General features: G+C 39.1%; 1 protein-coding gene and 1 long non-coding RNA gene across 2 annotated transcripts in view; both read left to right on the forward strand.

The window, feature by feature from the left end:
* The window catches only part of LOC135087110 (large proline-rich protein BAG6-like), a 35,285-nt gene extending 25,679 nt beyond the window's left edge, over positions 1-9,606 (forward strand). The window contains exons 14-24 of the mRNA XM_063981949.1: positions 516-648; positions 1,618-1,723; positions 2,140-2,220; positions 3,118-3,324; positions 3,681-3,914; positions 4,876-5,025; positions 5,860-6,248; positions 6,453-6,516; positions 6,974-7,175; positions 9,303-9,468; positions 9,519-9,606. Of these exons, the coding sequence (XP_063838019.1) occupies positions 516-648; positions 1,618-1,723; positions 2,140-2,220; positions 3,118-3,324; positions 3,681-3,914; positions 4,876-5,025; positions 5,860-6,248; positions 6,453-6,516; positions 6,974-7,175; positions 9,303-9,468; positions 9,519-9,606 (1,820 nt within the window). The remainder of the gene's footprint in view (positions 1-515; positions 649-1,617; positions 1,724-2,139; positions 2,221-3,117; positions 3,325-3,680; positions 3,915-4,875; positions 5,026-5,859; positions 6,249-6,452; positions 6,517-6,973; positions 7,176-9,302; positions 9,469-9,518) is intronic.
* Positions 9,607-9,822: 216 nt separating this feature from the next.
* On the forward strand, positions 9,823-18,860 carry LOC135086610 (uncharacterized). Its single transcript, XR_010260544.1, has 2 exons — positions 9,823-9,908; positions 10,688-18,860. It is a non-coding gene; the product is annotated as an uncharacterized LOC135086610 (long non-coding RNA).
* Positions 18,861-19,265: the final 405 nt, after the last annotated feature.

Genomic DNA, 19,265 nt, shown 5'->3' on the forward strand with positions numbered 1-19,265 from the left:
CCGCTTGACCCCGTGTATTATGGGTCTCCATAATAGACTGGGGCCATGTTTGCAAGAGGGGGATATGCTAAAGTGTCAACCGTACTGGTTAAATATAAATTGGATTCATTTTCGTTTTTACAGAATACATTTTCGCCTATGTAGATTTTTTGTAACACTGTTTCAACTCATTGAATTTAAATGGCCCTAATGTGCACTACAATATACTGCTTTTTATTTTGGCGAGTCGTTGCGCGACTTTTCTACTAAATATTATTATTTTTGTTTTGACAAATGTTTTGATCTGGACCGGAGAAGAATTAAGTATTCTTTGGGAGCTAACTAAATCTGTTAATATTAATTCCACTAATTAAAAGTATTTTGTTAAATTCACGTGGATTTTGGCCGATCACAAAACATTTTACTTTTGATTAGCGTTCTCCATTCAACTCCACCAGACTGGAGATCAGGACATTTGTAAAGAATTAAGCAACCTCAGGGTTGGCAACAATAATATACCTTTGATATTTTCGCAGCTGGTATAAGTATTCGCCGCGCCACTTTCAACACTCGCGCTCAAGCCCAGGCACTGGCCATGGCCAATATGTTCTACGACAGATTCTTGCAGTGCGACAGCCCTCACGCTCGTCGCCGACAGGCCAGGCGCAGGTAAACAGGACTTGCACCCCTATTGGCAGAGTGATTGCTTCAGCGAGAGATGTCCAAACTATCGATGACTTTGTTGTGTTGTTGTTTTACTATGATTGAATCAGTTACAAGACGATTTTGATCATAAGAGTAAAGTTATGCTGTCTACATTTTAAAGTTAAAAAATATTAAATTGATGACTTTTTATAATGTCACGAATTTGAATATAACTTTTACTAATTACCACACAAATGTGCTACATGGCAGCATTTACAAAAGTTAAGTTCTAATGATTGTCATTAGTAAAAACATTACTGCTAGGTTTTTTTTTTTCATTTTTAAACACAAAAATAATATCTTGTAACTGACGAATAAAGTTGTGTGATTTATATGTCACAGTCATAACTCTGCAGAAATCAAAAGTAGTTTTGACTGAATTTGGTCAGAATATGACGAAGGTATGATGGAATTATGAGCTGATTCAGCAAAATCAAAGATTATTAACCCGGTTCCACCAGTCTAAAAGTACTTTTGATTAACAAAGTGTTATGAATATAAAAAATGCATAAAAGATAATAATAATTTATTTATTTCTTATGGCATCAAGGGCCTATTGGTAAGTTGTATTTGAATTTGTAAGTAGTGATTTAATATTTCGGGAGCTTATTTACTTAAATGGATACATATTACACTCACGAAAATATAATATGGAAATGCCTTTGTCGAATATTTATTATTTTTCTTTATTATGATTTTAGTAATTAGAATTCGTTGAACTTTTTGTAACTTATGATTTTGTATTATAGAGGTCTATCCATATGAAATTTTTATGGTGGTGAATAGTAAATAAGCGGTCAATTATGTATACAAATAGTAGTAGAAACCTTTTTTGTTTGAGCATGTATAAAAATAACCCCTTGTTTATTTATTATACTAGCAGAAATTTCTGTCAATTCAGTGGCAAGTTACTAATGTAGTGGTGTTTTGTAGGAGCCATCAGCAGCATTTGCTGGAACAGCGCGACACCATCCGCAACGAGCGAGCTGCCCAGCAAAACATCGAGAGCTTGTCTCTCCGCCGCGCACAGATTCGACCGGTATTTTTCATGTTTTTTACTTACAAAGCCAATAAATATTAGGTGGAGACGCATTTTTTTAATATAGATACATGCACGTGTCATATACTCGTACATAATACGGGACTATCCCCACCTGTCGTTCTCATCACTACAACTTCTGTTACACTAGGACCGACAACAAAACAACGAGTGAATGTCATGTTTGTCTCAGGAATTTAACCTGTCACTGGATCCGCAACGAAATCAATCCGAAAAGAATGAGAGGAGAGAATACAAAAACTAATTAACAATAAATAGTTGTAATCGGGTTAGCACTGTTATTCACACCATTTTCCCAGAAATAAGACCCTATGCCTATAGAAGTAGGGCTTTAAATAATGCAAACATCAATCTTAGACAACAGATCTATTACATTTTGATGTTGTTTGTTACAGACGCACATGTGCACCATTTTGACGCTCTTGAACGGAGAATCCTCTCCCCAGGCGTATGTGAACGCTTTCATGGTTGCTATGGTAAGTAACTAAAACTCCATACGATTAGCTCATGCATAATTGAGAATGTTACTAGGTATGCAAAATCACTTGAAACCTATGTTACAGTTAAGCTTTTACATTTACAAATACATTAGTTTTTATTTCATTCAAAAATACCCAGTAGTTATGATTTTATAGACATTCAAAGTTCGCTTAAATATTGAGTCCCGCCGACGGTCACGTGACCCCGCGTGACGTACATTCACAGTGTCCGCTCACTAGAAAACGGATATAAACATACTTAAATACATATTTTTTTGTAAATACAAACTTATTATACATATCAACACCCAGACCCATCACAGAAATTTAAATTGAACCAAACCCAAACTTGATGCGATTGTGTCGTTTTATTGCGAATTACCTTCCAGCTCCATAATTAGACCCTGATTACTATATAGAATTAAAGTAATCATCAATACAAAACGAACGAGCCCAAACTCGATGGATTTAAGTCGTTTTATTATAGAGTTCCTATGGCCACCTTCCAGCTCCATCATCAGATCAGCTCCATGTCATCATAATATTGCATGGTCATCCAAATCACACGTGTTTGCGAAATTTCAGCTTAATCGGTTGCCTGGAAGTGCGTCTTAATTCAGCTTGCAAGATTCCACCCATACAAATATGAGCCAGTCACTGTAATATGACGTCACGCGCATAAAATGGCGCCGCCCGCACTTTTAAAATTCAATATCTTGGAAACTAATTGACGTATCGAAATAATTTTTTCATGTGGATTTTTTATTTTTAACAGAATACAGAAAGCTAAAAAACAAAATTAGTGAATATTCTTCAATTAGGCCTTTAAATAATAGGTTGTATTATTTAATTTTGTAAGAGATAGATGAACTAAACGAAACGATATGTCCACAGAGCCGCCAGCTGTACATGAACGATTTGCTGACCGCGTCCAACGGAATGCCCGCGCTGATTCCCCACGAGTTCGCGTCGATCCGCCTTCTCATGCGCAACTTCATCCACGATCTCATCACCGAGTCGCGCAGCGGACAGAACGACCACGCTTTCCAGAATGCCGCCGATTTTCTTGTCGCCCGTTATTCCCGATTCATTACTAACATGGTGAGTATTAGCAGATGGTGAGCGGGTCGCCACTCAAGAACTTTCCTGCCCCAGCGACCATCAGCTCCACGAGCTATGTGCCCACTGTAACGAATAGAGAAAAATGCTTAGAGTAGGGGGTGCTCAACACATAAATCGTCGCAACAACGCCTGAACGGTCCCATTACATTGTATTGAACATTTGAGCCCAGCTCTCCTTTTTCCTTTTCAATCAAAATACTGTTGGACCAAAGCCACCTATGATTTCTACAATGATTCCCGAGCTGCTCGCATCCAGGAGCTTCTCGCTGCCTTACCAGTTCAGCTTAACCAAATGAAACATCTAGAAAATCGTAATTCGCCAATTCCTTCCGCAGGAAAACATTGCTGAGATGAACCCTCAGTATGACGTAGTGGAATCGATCCGCGCATTCGTCCGCTCCCGGCTGCCGGCGTTCATCGCCTCGATGCTCTGCGATTCGGTCACCGATCAGTTCGTGTCTCGATTCTATTCGATGTTCTTGCGTCTGTTCACCGAGCTGTGCGCTCTGGTGTACCACATGTGCGCTCAAGGCGAGGTGGGACTGCGCCGCATTGTCAGGATGTTTTTGGTAAGTAGGTATTTAGTGGTTGTAAGTTATTTACAAATGTATTTATTTGGCAATTTTCAGGTAGCTTAGGAAAACGTTTGCTGTAACAGGAGTACATTCTAAAACCGTTTTTTAGTTTCACCAGGCCTCTTCTAAGACCTACTAGTAGCTTAGTCATAGTAAGGTTACATTACAGTGATGTGCCCAAGAAATAAATAAATACTTTACCCATTTTAATTTGACGATCATAAAAACAACTTGCATCCCTGGAGCCATGGCACATTTGTATTCAGCTGAAATCATAAAGTAAAATCATCAGTTCCAATGTTATTGTCTGAATTTGAATCACAAGGTATGATAATAGCCTCATGTATCTTGAACTTGATACGTTGTATTGCTAAATTGTTATTCAGTTTATGCGGTGATTTTAAGGACACGGACATGACTTCTATCTATATTTCTGTTGCTTAGTTGTTTAAGATTAAGAAATATAAATCGTTCTAAACAAGGAAGGCAAAAGGGTTCTGAAAAGTCACACCATGCAATGCTAGATGAATATTGTTCGAATTGGGAGGTAAATACAAGAAAATAGTTACATTCACGAGACTAACAGAACGTGACGAATACCTAATTTCACTAAACATAAAAGTCGAACAAACTTTCACTCGAGTCGCCAATATAATTTATGTATTTTATCGTATTGCCTATCCGAAGTGACAGCCCTAGTTTAACACTTTAAGATGACGTCATCTACATTGCATTATTTATTTTAGGGTAAGTTGACCTAGGATGCACGCCGCGATAAGTTTTTATCGCGCCATTTTATCGATTTTACCTGATACCCTATGGGGTAGTAATTTTAGGTGGCAAATGTATGCATTTGCCACCTAAAATTATCGACAAGATTTTATCACGTCGCGCATCCTAGCTAGGTTTATTAGGTCCCAGCTACTTAGTTATTCGGCTGTGTATCGATAAACAGGATCATATCGTGGAGAACTTTGATGAGTATTCCCGCGCTGCCATCCTCACCGTGGGCATGGACAACGTCGTGGGCCTGATGCCCAACGTGCCCGGCCACGTCGACAACATTCTGCAGTTCATCCGCCGCATGGACGGCGTCATGCCTGATGTAAGTTACACGCAGCATCATTAACCCGAAATAAACAATAATAATACTACAGAGACCGAGGAACTGACGCGTCAAAGCCAGACCATCTGGCGCGATGGTTCCGTCTCTATAGTATCATTATTATTTATTTTGTACTCAGTAGATCCTTCAAACTTTCATTTTCACGATTTACTTTGGTTATGTTTACTATAAGTATTTATCATTTGCCCCGCTTTTAGCGATTCGCTTCAGTAAAAAATGTAATTCATCACTCATCTGTAGCTCTTCTAAAATGCATGCTCGATACACAAGGTGTGAGTTGCAAGTCAACGACACAGCAGATTGCAACTGCAGGCGGCAAGCTCCGATCTTACTGTTTCATACAAATTATATAGAAAAGTACTTGTCGGTTGCTGTTGCGGGTTGGGGTCGGCGTGCTACTCACACTTTACTATTGTAAAAAGGAAAGTCCAAGTAGCAATTAACTGAAATAGCGAATGTTGTACAATGAATGTTTATCTATTACGTCAGCAGACTGTCTAGTTCCGATGGCCGCACAAGTTAGTAGGTATAGTGCGCAGCATTTCAATTATGCGGCGTTAGCGGCCATCGTCATGCTATGATGATTTTTTGTTACACCAGTTTAAGATAAACGTTTGAAAGTTTTGTAAGGCATAAGTATTGAATGTTATTCTCGTTGGTGCTCTGCTTTTTCTCTTCCCAGCGATCGCAGTTTCGATGTCTGCGCCAGCATGTCGATGTTGTGTTTTTAGTTGTTTTCCTCCCATTTAGGTCGGGTATCTTCATAACGGCAAAGGAAAACATTTCATGTTTTATAAACAGATTCATTTCTAGCTGCAACCCCGGCATCCTCCTACGCCGATGGAGGTAACTCCGGCACCGCGCGAAGACCCCGAGCCGAGGCAGGCGACCGCGCCGCCTGCGACGAGCGCCCCGAGCGCTCCGGCCGCGCCGCCCGCGCCGGCCGAGCCGACAGCCGCGGTCGCGCCCGGCGCCCCGGCCGCGCCCGTTTCCGCGCCCGCGCCATTGTCCGTACCCGCGCCCGCGCCCGCCGCCGCGCCCGCCGCGCCCGCGCCCGAGTCCGCGCCCGCAGCGCCCCCCGCCGGCGCGCCCAGGCCCCTCCCCCCTAGCCCCCCGCAGGCGCCCGGCAGCCCGGCCGCGCGCGCCTCCGGATCCAGCAGCGACCGCTCCGGTGGCTCCTCGCCCAGCCGCCCCTCCTCCAGGTGAGTGACAACCCTGTTCATCCATTATTTATTGTATTGTTTTTGTTCCAACTACTTTACATTCTTACATTAACATACTCAGATATATCTGTGTCGCTCGCTTGGCTTGTTGTGTCTCCTTCTGTGGTGTTAAATTGACGCGAATTTTGCTATACTCGTTTATCCTAGGCGAAATTTGAGTTGATTTGAAGTTTTTTTTTACAGGGTCGGCCCTCAAGACTCGAGCGAGTCACGCGGCTCCTCTACTTCGGAGAATAGTATTCGATTCGTACGTACATGAAATTGATTTTGTAAACTGTTTCTAAACTAACACAATATTATGTCGTGATGTAACACCTGTGTAATCTTTTTTCTATTTTCCAGCTAAGAAATATGACCCAATTACGCGTTACCGAAGTTGTTTTTTTTTTTCAAATAAAAAGTGTTGCTTTACTTTAAAAAAAAACTTAGCAAAAGCAATCTTAAATCACTGCGACATTATTGAACTTTCATTTTAATATTGATTTGACACCAACGATACATATTTTCGACGATTACTTTTGGTGGTGGTTTTGCACGAGTACTTATCTTTGCACTTGTCTTTCTTTTTTAATATGGAATTTATTATTATGATTAATAATTATACTAAACGGGGTGGAATTTTGTAATGATTTTGAATGCTGGGTCTATCTTTCTCGAATATTAAAACTCAACGTTCAATTCTGACGGCATGATAATGTGAGTAGGTGCCGCCCGTGATGATCCTGCAGCATTGGGGCGAAGAATGGGTTCCGGTGTTCACGCGGGACCAGCAGAGCCAGAACTCGCCGCAGCACCAGCGGCCGCTGGAGCCCTACAGCGACGCGTACCTCACCGGCATGCCCTCCCGCAAGCGCCGCTGCGTGCGCCAGGCCCGGCCGCCGACCACACTGGATGGATTTATGAACGGTGAGACCATAAAGTTAATATTCCTTCGGAATAAAGCAATAAAGGAAACAGATTTTGGATGTCATTTGTGTGTCAGTTGTCAGGATTATTTCACTGTTTTGTACACAAATCAATCTCTGAACCAGTCTCCACGTTTCTGAAGCACTATATCTCATAAACATCCACGATTTCACTTACGTAAAATCTGAAAATATCTCAGAGTTCAAATTTTCAGCCGGAGACACTGTCAAATAGTTGCAAATAACGGTTCTGTTTGAGGTGACGGCGACGGCACCACGCATCTCTTTTTATCACACAGTGCTGCTGCTAGTGACATCTCGCTCGCTCAGTTCTTTGTTGCTCTATTCCGCTGGGTATAGGCACTTACAGGGCAGATGTCGACGATGAAGTGTCAATAAATAATAACTGACATTTTGGCAATTTATGTTTTATTGCATATTCGTGCTCGAAATAGGGTTACGCACATGCAATATTTAATCAAAACATTGACCATAACCTTCGCAACCCACTTATAATGCATTAAAAAAATCAATTTATCAAAATAATTAGAATTAAATACGAAATAAAACGTTTTTATTCGCCTTCTGTAAAATTTACTTTTTGTAGATATTATTTATTGATACTTCACCGTCGATATGTACCATTACACTGCATCTCACTTAACACCAGGTGCGATTGCAGTCAAATACCTGCCTTGTCTTGCATAAAAAAATATATTAACTTTATGGGTGAGACACAAGGTGTTCCTCGCGACCAGGAGAGCCAGAACTCGCCGCAGAATCGGCCGTTGGAGCCTTACAGCGACGGGTACCTAACTGGCATGCCGGGCGCCCGGGAGGGTATGCCGATCAGGTACCAGTCGCTGTAGAGCGCCGGCGCGCGACAGGCCCCACCGCCGACCACGCTGCATGGATTCCATGATGGAGGACATTTACTTTAAAATTTTCATCCATTTTCATTCATTAACTCTAAATCTTTTTGCAGGAGTTGACATTAATTTTTTTATCCACCCTGGCGCTCAATTTGTGTGAAATTATTTAAAAAAACATCGTGTGAAAAAAAAGTGATTTTGTTTTAATGAGGGTTTTCGCGAATGAAAAATCCGCCAGATGGCAATACGTAGACGCGAGGTCCAAATGCTGCATGATTGGTTATTTTTGACATGACATTGACAGATATGTCAAAATCCACCAATCACGCAGTAGTCAGACCCCACATCCACGTCCCGCCATCTAGCGGATCTTTTATTCGCGAAAACCCTCATTTTCTCCGCAATTTAACTTTTTTAACCACCGAACCGAGCATTAAATTACTGAATATAATCAAGTCATTAAAAATGTTTCAAGACGGCGGTTCTTCCATCACCTTGGGTGCTTCGGAATGAATAATATTTTTCTGATCATTACATACATTTATGTTTAGTTCAACGTATTATTCGTCGTTTTTTGCTGTGATCGATCAATATTTAAATGTAAGACGCAATGTTTATGACACAATAACGCTGAGGTCAGACAAGGTGAAGGTTTCTCATAGCTGACATCTTGTTTTGTTTTGATAACATCAGTAACTTTGTACGTACTCATGTTATTGTGTAATTATATCTTTGATGTAATTTGATTTTTATTAGAAAAAGTACTAGGTACTGTACTCTACATACGGCCGTATGGTATTCATGTCATTCATATTATAAAAATCATAATGTGTTTTTCTTAATGTTATTATTTGAGTACTTCTCTTCCTGACCTAGTGAACATTATTCCAAATAGGTACGACCACGGCTGACTGGCATTTGTAAGGCAATTTGTAATTTGTTGAATTGTTGACATGGGCCAGTACTTATTCGGAATGTTTTCCTATTGTTTTCACTCCATAAATACACATGAGGGATGGCTTAACTGTTTTAGAACTACAACAGGAAGAGTAAATGAGGAGTTGAGTTAAGAATAGAATCCAACAGGAATTCTATCTTACTTTGTTTGCTTATAACTTTCTGAACATATTGACAACTAACCATAAATTTTTATTGCAAAAAAAATTGCCTCCATCGAGATACGACTCCATCGTGTTTAGCTGGATATGCTGTCGTCCATACTAATAAAGTATAAATGTATATTTGTTTCACCGCAGAGAGTGTAAACGAGGCGACGGAGCGGAACGGCACCGACAACGGCGCCATCCGCGCGGCCTTCCGCGAGCACATGCGCGAACTGGCACGCGCGCGCGCCGCCACCTCCGACGACTACGACCCGGCGCGCTTCGCCTCCGCCGCCCGCTTCCTGCAGCCTAATGGAAGGTCAGACCAAGCACGATACCTAAAGTTTACTCACTAGTCTTAGCACTTAGCACATGCGCGAACTGGCACGCGCGCGCCGCCGCCTCCGACGACTACGACCCCGCGCTTCGCCTCCGCCGCCCGCTTCCTGCAGCCTAATGGAAGGTCAGACCAAGCACGATACCTAAAGTTTACTCACTAGTCTTAGCACTTAGCACATGCGCGAACTGGCTCGCGCGCGCGCCGCCACCTCCGACGACTACGACCCGGCGCGCTTCGCCTCCGCCGCCCGCTTCCTGCAGCCTAATGGAAGGTCAGACCAAGCACGATACCTAAAGTTTACTCACTAGTCTTAGCACTTAGCACATGCGCGAACTGGCACGCGCGCGCGCCGCCACCTCCGACGACTACGACCCGGCGCGCTTCGCCTCCGCCGCCCGCTTCCTGCAGCCTAATGGAAGGTCAGGCCGAGCACGACACCTGAAGCTTACTCACTAGTCTTAGCACGTCACCGCGGCCTCCGCGAGCACATGCGCGAACTGGCTCGCGCGCGCGCCGCCACCTCCGACGACTACGACCCGGCGCGCTTCGCCTCCGCCGCCCGCTTCCTTTTTTAGACCCAAGAAAATGACTTGTCCATACCTACCGAAGGGGGGCGACAGGTTATGTGGGCCTCGAACCCACTAAAAACTTGGGGTGTTCCCTCTGCCGCATAGTGGTCGGCGCCTTGGGTACTAAAGACGACCAAGACGGAACGCAACGGGGGGCGCCGATGGGATTAGCCGGGACTACGGGGCCAATCCCATCCGACGGTGGTGGTGACCTGTGCCTGAACTAAGCTTACGCACTAGTCTTATCACTTAGCTGAAAGGTTAGACCAAACACGATACCTTATATTTTAACGTCGGGAAACGCTTTGCTGTTACTGGTCTATGGGGACGGCCAGTGGGTTATGTGGGACTCTCCCCGCTTACTCACTAAAGGTGGGGCCAACCCACTGAAACCCGGAGATGTCAACCGGAGCCCAAAGCCCAAGCATGATACCTAAACTAAGTTTGCGCACTTAGTCGAGTAATTTGGTGTCAGTAACTGACCAAAACCGTTCACACTTTGGTCGAGTGCAGTTTACAAGTGATTGTATTTTTTCTGTGCACTCGACTAAATAAACCGGTGCAGACTCGACTAAATTTTGGTCAAATTTGACAAACTCCTCATTAATAATGTTTTATATTTGTTTCAGGTCAAGCAGGAACGAAAGCCCTGAATGCAGCAACAATGAAAATGGAGTTTGAATTGCCTACGCTACGGTACTGTCGCTGGAACATAAAATATAATCTTAGATTCACAGGTTGCTTATACGCGCTTGGTTCATATTACCGAGCAGTTTTCAATTGTATTGCAATTAGGTAGTTTTTAATATTCATTAATAGGGTAGTTGACATACCAGTCAATCAACATATTGTAGCTGCATTGCATGAACAGTTAAAACGCTATTCTCCCACAATGACATACAAAAAAGATAGACTAGACAGGTTATGCGCCTACATTTGTATTTTAAGGTGACGTAAGTAGTTCTCTCTCTCTCTCTAGTATTGTGACATCCGCGGCATCCAATCGTGCCCGACTAAATGCAAAGCGGGCAATTACCTGACTTTTCTATTGCCATTCTAGAGCGGTTACGACGAATCTAATTTTAAAAACATGTAGGTAGATCTCCCATACATTTTGTATGGACAATCGGGTTATAAATAGTCATCGGAGTTCGCGAACTGGTGACTAACAATGTATCAATTTCAAAGCTACTAAAAATTTAAATAAACATCTAAAACTAAATCTTACTCTGTTTTCGGAACTACATTGAAGTGTTAAAAAAGGAGTAGTGTCATGGAATTTATTGGTCATTGGTGTCAACTACCCATTTTCATCATATTTAATATTATGTAGTTTGCCAACATATACTCATTTAGCCGAAGATTTAACTAATTGATGTATAACCAGTTTTAAATATTGTGTCGTCTGGAATTACTGTCTATTTTACTCAATTTATACTTCTCATGTTTAGCTGCTCTTATTTTTTTCTAGAGTGTGTTTTTTATGTTATTTCAATCAATATAGTGCCCCTGAAACTTTCATCATTACTTATTTGTTTACATATTATTGTATTAAAATGACGGTTCGGTTTTAATATTTTTTTTGGTATGATTCTTCAAAAAAAAATTTTAAGCTTAATTTAAATGATTGATATTTTTAGATTAAAACAAAAAGGGAAGATATGTCATAGGCTTAGATTAACCCATTAGAGGTCACTGTACTCAAATGGGTACAGCTATATTTTTACGTGTCAATTGCAAATCTCACAAAATTAACACGGGTTGACTTGTTATTTTACGTCATTATGACACTATTAAAGTATATTGACAAGAATTACGTGGGTAGTGGGACTTTTTTTGATAAAAAGTATCAGTTGAAGTTGTGTCACTGAAACGTAGTGGAGGTAGGTGTTTAATTTTTAAGTTTTTTATAACAATTACTGCTCATAACTTGATTTTTTTATTTAATTACTTTAGAATACATATCAGAGTAAGTTATGAAGCACAATATAATATAATATTTACATCTCAAATAAAACTAGGGTCATGTAAAAGTTACTGTACTCGGTTGGGTACAATGACAACATGCGTAAGTAAAAAAACTGTATTTATTTTTTGCTTTTTTGTAACATTTTACAGGTCAAAAGACCTAAAAGGGGCTTGAATAAATTATTGGAGCCATTTACAGGATAGTTATTGACGATGAATATATTTTGGCTAATAATTGTACCACCTGATACAAGTGCGTTGACTGAAAAAGACGATATGGCGGCGTGTTTCATACCATAAGACGTACTAAAGGGTATTTATGACCAGAGGGGATAGTGGCAGCAAAGGCAGTTTATAGGACGACAGCGATAATGAACCGCTGGCGTGAAAAAGAAGACGTTAGGTTCCCACAAATCCGCTCTGAATCCGCACCCAATCAAAAGTCGTAATTCTTCAATCCTGAAGTCTGTGGTGATAAGTTTGCTATATTTTATGAAGAGCTGAAGGGCCTCAAACTTGCACAGTATTTGAAAAAAAAAAATACTGACAATATTTTTATATCCAATAGATAACTATGATACTTTTCATTATCATTATGATATTTCTATTGGCTATAATCATATCAGTATCCAATCAACACAATACACATGGGATTCCTATAAAGCCCTATTTACGGGTTTTGGTACTATCTGAGTACCACAAGCTACCTCGAGAGACAGTGCATTGTACTTTACTGGTCACTAGATGAAGAGAATTTAGCCCGGCTGTACCCATAGTTTATGGTTTTCCTTCAAAATGGTGTTGGAAAATATCCCATAAAAACTGAAAAAGATCTGGGGTATGTTCTCTGTCATTCAACAGTGCGTTGGCAGTTTAAGAAGTCCCTTAAAACATTTTTGGTCGAAAAGGCACATTTTGAAAATTAGCATACTTAGGAGGTCATTGTACCCAATTGAGTACACCCCTGTAATTTCATGAAAACAACTTTTTTTCAGCATTTTCTTGTATTTTGTGTTTTTTTGCTCTGATTTCAATATGAAAATAAAGAAAATTTTGAAAATATATTAGTACTTTGTGTTTGACCTCTAATGGGTTAATAAAACCTAGATGGATAGTCTTCATACAAACGCTTCGTCAAGAGTGAGGCAAAAATCTTATGTCATTAGTGTCAATTTTGTTGGGGAGTGTAGACAGTGAAGGCGATTTTCCCGAAAGTAGGGAAATTTTTAATACGTTTTTAATTATTTTATAACTAACAAAAACAAAACGCATCATGTACTTACTTATTTATTGAATTCAAAGTACCTACCTAATTACAATAAGATAAATCGACTGAAAAGTCTCGATTTCATAAAAAAGGAAGTGTATTTGTACGGCGAACAATTGGGAAATAAATTTTCTTGTTACTGGTATCATTCCCGTATTTAATTTTTGAAAGCCAAATTCAAGCAAAATACGCGTCGAATCGTAGTACTTACTTATGAAATGTAACACTGGTCACTTTCTTTAGTTTTTCTGATGTATTTAGACACCCTTTCACAGCACAAACCGTCTTAATTAATTAAAAGTCGTCGGACGTGTTTACCAATTTTTCACTTTGACAGTTCATGTGACGTTTACGAGTAAGCCATTCTGGCTTACTAAAATCTGCCTCACCTTTCGTGCACTGACTATCTATCTAGGTTTTATTAATCTAAGGTCATAGGCGTTTCGGAAGTGTCCCCACTCTAAAGACTGATTGGCTAGATTAAGTATTTAACTAAATTTTAAGTGATCAAAATGCATCGTAACAAATTTTTAACTTAATTCCAAATGTCAAGCTCTTGTTTACTATCAAACTGCTTGTCAAAACGTGTCAAGTGACAAGCCCCGCCCACCAATTTGACAGATAAATCAAGTTAAAATTTAGTTATCTACTTAATACGTGTATATCAGCCTTTATGGCTGGGCATGACATACCAAAAAGATAGACAGGTTATGCGTTGTAGGCGCATTATTGCATGTTAAAATGGCGCAAGTAGTCCTTTAATATGAGAGCTATTTAATACGACTTTTTCAAAGAAGGCAATTACCTGACTTTTCTATTGCCATTCTAGAGCGGGCACGACGTATAACTTTAAACTTAAAAAACGTCTTAGTTCACTAATCTATCACTGGCACCCGCCATGTCTTCAGGGCCTAGTTTTTTCAATATCAATGTAAGCGCATACCATATCTTCCCTTTTTGTTTTATTAATCTAAGTTGATGTTACATAGTTTTATCCTTTTATCTAAATGTGCAAATCCATAAATAGTAGCTCACATAACCGATTGATGTTTTTAATAGTAAACACACAATAATTGGATGTTATTATAATCAAAAGTAATTAGCTTAGAGGATATTTTCATCATTATTATTAATGTTTCAATAGATTTTAAAACATGTATCATCTACTTACATATTCAACTTAATACATAAGTTGGACGATGTTTCAACATTGGTGTGTAGTAATTAATCATCCTCTTTGACTTGTGTAGACGAATCATTTAACTTTTATTTTTGTAAACAAATGGGGTTAAATTAGTACTTTTGCTGCTGCATTCAAAATCAAAATTTGCTTTTAATTTATTGTTATAAGCAATCATCCACTCCAGCAAAAGATTTCATTTTTCGGATAAAATGGGGTATCTTCTACACAAAACTAAGGGGTATTAAGATATAATAATTTAAGATGTAATCATAATTATGGTATAATATTTAGCGGGCATGGCGTTGTAAGAAGGAACAGTAACGTCACATTTTTCTAACGGTTATACTTATTTTCATCTCCCTATAGTATTTTTCATTTAATTTTCTAAATTTTTATTAAAAAATAAAATAAGGCAGAGGGAACGCGTGCGACTGTGAAGTCTACTAACGTCTCAAACAGATCGATTATCAAAACCGTAACTTTTTCTAAATTATTGATTTATTTATTCAATAAATAAACGTAGTTCGGTTATTTTGTATTGTTGGTAAAATTATAATATGGTACCTACGTCGGTTGTGCTCCTTGAGAAGGCCAGCGCTGACCGTAGACCATACCAACCCAGCAAAGCTTGGGATTGGGATGTAAATATAAAAATAAACAACTGAGACTGAACAGTTAATATACTTTATAAACTTATATTACATAATGACACATATTATGGTATAATATGTTTTTTTGTTAAAGTGCAGTCAACAGCACCTCAGACTATACGTGTTGGTTGCAAAATAACACCTATTATGACTATGAGATGCCACGGTGCTTAGCTTGATGTGCTGTTGTCTGTACTCTTTATTTTTCGTTTTTATTCATTACTTTAAAAAGAAAGTGTTCCTTCTTGCATAGTTTTTTTGTTGTACAATCTGTTGGTTATCGAATTATCATTTTCCTTGATTTTATTAAGAGTTTCATAGAAGTCTATGTGTATGTGCTAAAAGGATTTCAACAATCAACCAGTTTGAATCTAGACCCATTTATTAAGGTGAGTATAGACTGGAGCATTTATAGTTGTCCAACATTGAACCGTCCCAGCTACGACATTGACAGGAGGGCGCTACTACCAATACTAGGTTATTTCGATTTTTGCCACTTGCCGTTTCAGAATCGTTTGACTATTACTTGTAACAGAATAACGAGCTGCTCTGTGAAATGTCTAGTGTATCACCCTGTCACGAACCAAACGTCGTACATTTTACCTGTATGGAATCGTTCGCAAGAAAGCGATATTATAAAGAAATGCTCTAGTCTATACTCACCTTTAGACAATCGTTAAACATGGATTTTATTCTTACAAATGATATTTTAATGCCAAAGAAATTGCTTCACTATTCATCAACGCAGTATTTCAATTTAACTAGGCATGGTTTTTAGAAAAAAGAAACAACTACATATGTACAACTAAAAGTTTCTAACGATAAAATTCAATTTTAAAATGATATCAGACGGCAATCAAGTTTTGTCAAATTAAGTTCACATCCATTTCCACATGAAACATCTAACTGAATTTTAAAGAATTAACCTTATTCATTTTACCGAAATGCGATTGAGTCTATTTATTTTACTTTTAATTTAATATAATTTCATCGAATCATCAATTTTATAATTTTTTGCATCATCATAATGATAATGATGATGATGATAATTTTATTTGTATATCTTTGATATGACGCACATCGACGGTGAAGTGACAATACCTCCAAAGTGCATTTATTTTTTTGGTTTTTAGGAGATAGAAATAATATGGAAATATTACTTGCGCATATAGCAGCTATTTCCATCAAGTTTTATTGCTATCTAAAAAGAAATATCAGTTAGGAGAAAAATTTCGAATGGAAAAAGTCCACGCGAAATTAAATTTTAAGCTTATTGTATCAAGAAAATCGATTTCTTTAAAAATTTTAGTTAGGAGGTATTGTCATTTCACCGTCGATATAAGAAATTCTACATAATTGTATGACAATGCTTGTAATAAAGAAAATAAATGGGTCATGAAGCAATTGGTTGGTGTACGTTCGACAGCATATGAGAGAAAACATCTTGTTTCTACATACACATAAATAGCACCTATTAGAGCCACAGCATACTTGCTACTTTCAGTATCGGCGAGCGGCGATTTAACCGCTTTTTAGAAGCTAAATGCAGCGACCACACATTCCACACCGCACACTTAAAACGTCAACCGCGGCGATTGAGTCGTTTTTCGGAAGCTTGACAGTAGTCGCTAAAACGCGCGATTCCGAACGCAAGAAGTCGCGAAATCGCGATGCTGCGTCGATACAGAAGCACAATCGTCGATCGCCGATGCTAAAAGTAGCATGTCTGCTGTGGCCTTTACAACGGCCCAATTTCATTAGAACGCAATGTGGCGGCGCGGTGGTGGTGTCTTGATCTACTAAATATACCTAAAAGCTACGTTCTCGGTTGCCTGTTGGTTGGTTACGCAAACCAAGCTGATACCAGGTGAAATACCTTCCATATAACTGTAGAACTTGGTGGCGCGACTGTGGCGCCGCCATGGTGTTCTCTTAGGCTATGGTCTCCTATTAAACGCTATTTACGTCAGAGTCAAACATTCCAATCGACGTCCATAGTGTCCATGCGCCGACGTTAACAAATGAAAGAGAATCACAACAATATATTTCTATAGTTAGCATTGTGACGCTGCCTACGGCGTTTACAGGAGCCCACAGCCTTAGGGCCTTGAGATGCCACAGTGTTTAACTTGATTTGCTGTCGTCAGTACATAATGTTTCCGAAAACAGCAAGCCTAGCTCTTCTCTTTTTAAGTTTACATTGGTGTGACTTATTGAAGTGGCCGGTTGAAGGAAATGATGATACGGAACTAACATAACTTACTTATTAATAGGTGTCAACTTTATCGTTGTTTCTGTCTTGATATAATGTATTACAATATCGATGTTCACAGAAGTAGATTCTTAAGGCTGGGTTGCACCATCTTACTTTAACTGTAACAAACGTGAGATGTCTGTCAAATTCCATACAAAACCACCGGTTATGTATACACTCGCGAGCACAAATATGGAATCACCTCATTTGTTCTGAGCTATCTTAAGAACTAAATTACTAATCTATACTAATATTATAAATGCGAGATAACTCTGTCTGTCTGTCTTGCTTTCACGCCTAAACCACTGAACGGATTTTGATGAAATTTGGCATGGAGATAGTTTGAGTCCCGGGAAAGGACATAGGACAGTTTTTATCCCGGTTTTTGAAACAGGGACGCGCGCGATAAAGTTTTTCTGTGACAGACAAAATTCCACGCGGGCGAAGCCGCGGGCTGAAAGCAAGTAACTAAATAATAAAACCGGCCAAGTGGGTAAAGTTTAACGTGTTACGCGCAGTACAGGTTTCCGTAGTTACCCGTCGTTACCACAATATATTTTATATTTTATAGAAGCAAGCAATTATTTCATCTAAAGACACTTTTAATGTTCTTATAAGGATTTTTTATAAGGTAAGAAATTTTGTAATAACTGTCTAATAACTATCCGGTGTCCAATCACTGTTGGATTACCCTACACCAATTACTCTAATGGATATACAACTTATATACCTACTTTTAAAAATACATAGTAACACCCAGACCCGTCACAGAAATGAAAATTTATCATTTCAATTTCTGCCCGTCCGGGAATCGAACCCGCGACCACTCAGCAGTAGTCCGTTCCGAACCACTACACCTAACGGCTGACATTCCGGCCGATTATCATGATTTTTTTCCAGATTGATGGCTTGAAAAGCAAATAGTTTAGTTTTTAGAGGGGGGACAGGGACACCCTACTCGAACAAAAATTTACTGTTTAGTTTAATACTCACTCTCTCTCCCTCTCTCTCTAGAGATTGAAGGTGATAACGGGCATTAGCAACCCCTGTGGAATTTTTAAAGACCTATTTCATAATACCCCACACGATGGGGTGGGTAAGTGGGTGGACGATGAAAAAAAAATTGCATCCCCATGTTACTTGTAGTGAAGCTACCTTAAAATAAAATATTAAAAAATATATATTGTACAGTTTTGTCGGCATAATTAAGATAAATACCTCCACAAAAGTACAGCTCTCTAGTGCCAACAGTCTCCACGCTAAACCCACATGACTAAACTATAAATAAGGGTTCCTTATCAGAACTACGGAAACCTAATAAGGTGTTGTTTCCATACTTTTGATAGTAAGTAAAGCTAATAGATAAAGTAAGGTGGTGCAACTCACACTCTTGTATTACATAACATTGTAGCGGACTTTAAGAGCATGGAAAGCTGTTAATCAGCAGTTGTCGTAAATAAAAAATTAAAAAATCCACAAACTGGTTTTATTTTTACTGAAACAAATATACCTACATGTACTAGTACTAGTTAGTACCCTATTATTAGTACTACGAGTAGTACATTGTATATTTACTATAACAAAACTCAAGTATTACAGGGTGGAAATTATTCCCAATAGGCTTTCCATATATCTTGATCAATATTTAGGTATGTACAATGAGACAAAACAATAATATTATGTAGATAATAAACTCTTAAGTAATTTATGTTCAAGTGAATCATAGTATCATAGTCCAGTAGTGGGCTGTTGTTGATGATGAATCGAACATGCAAAAATAATAACGATTTTCATGTTTAGGTAAACATACTCGTACCAAACATCTCGTAAAAAACAGCGAGAACGATATGTAAGGTATTCGTGCTCTGGGTACTGAAAATCAGAT

The sequence above is a fragment of the Ostrinia nubilalis genome, chromosome Z (genome assembly GCF_963855985.1).
Source record: "Ostrinia nubilalis chromosome Z, ilOstNubi1.1, whole genome shotgun sequence".
Taxonomy (NCBI): domain Eukaryota; kingdom Metazoa; phylum Arthropoda; class Insecta; order Lepidoptera; family Crambidae; genus Ostrinia; species Ostrinia nubilalis.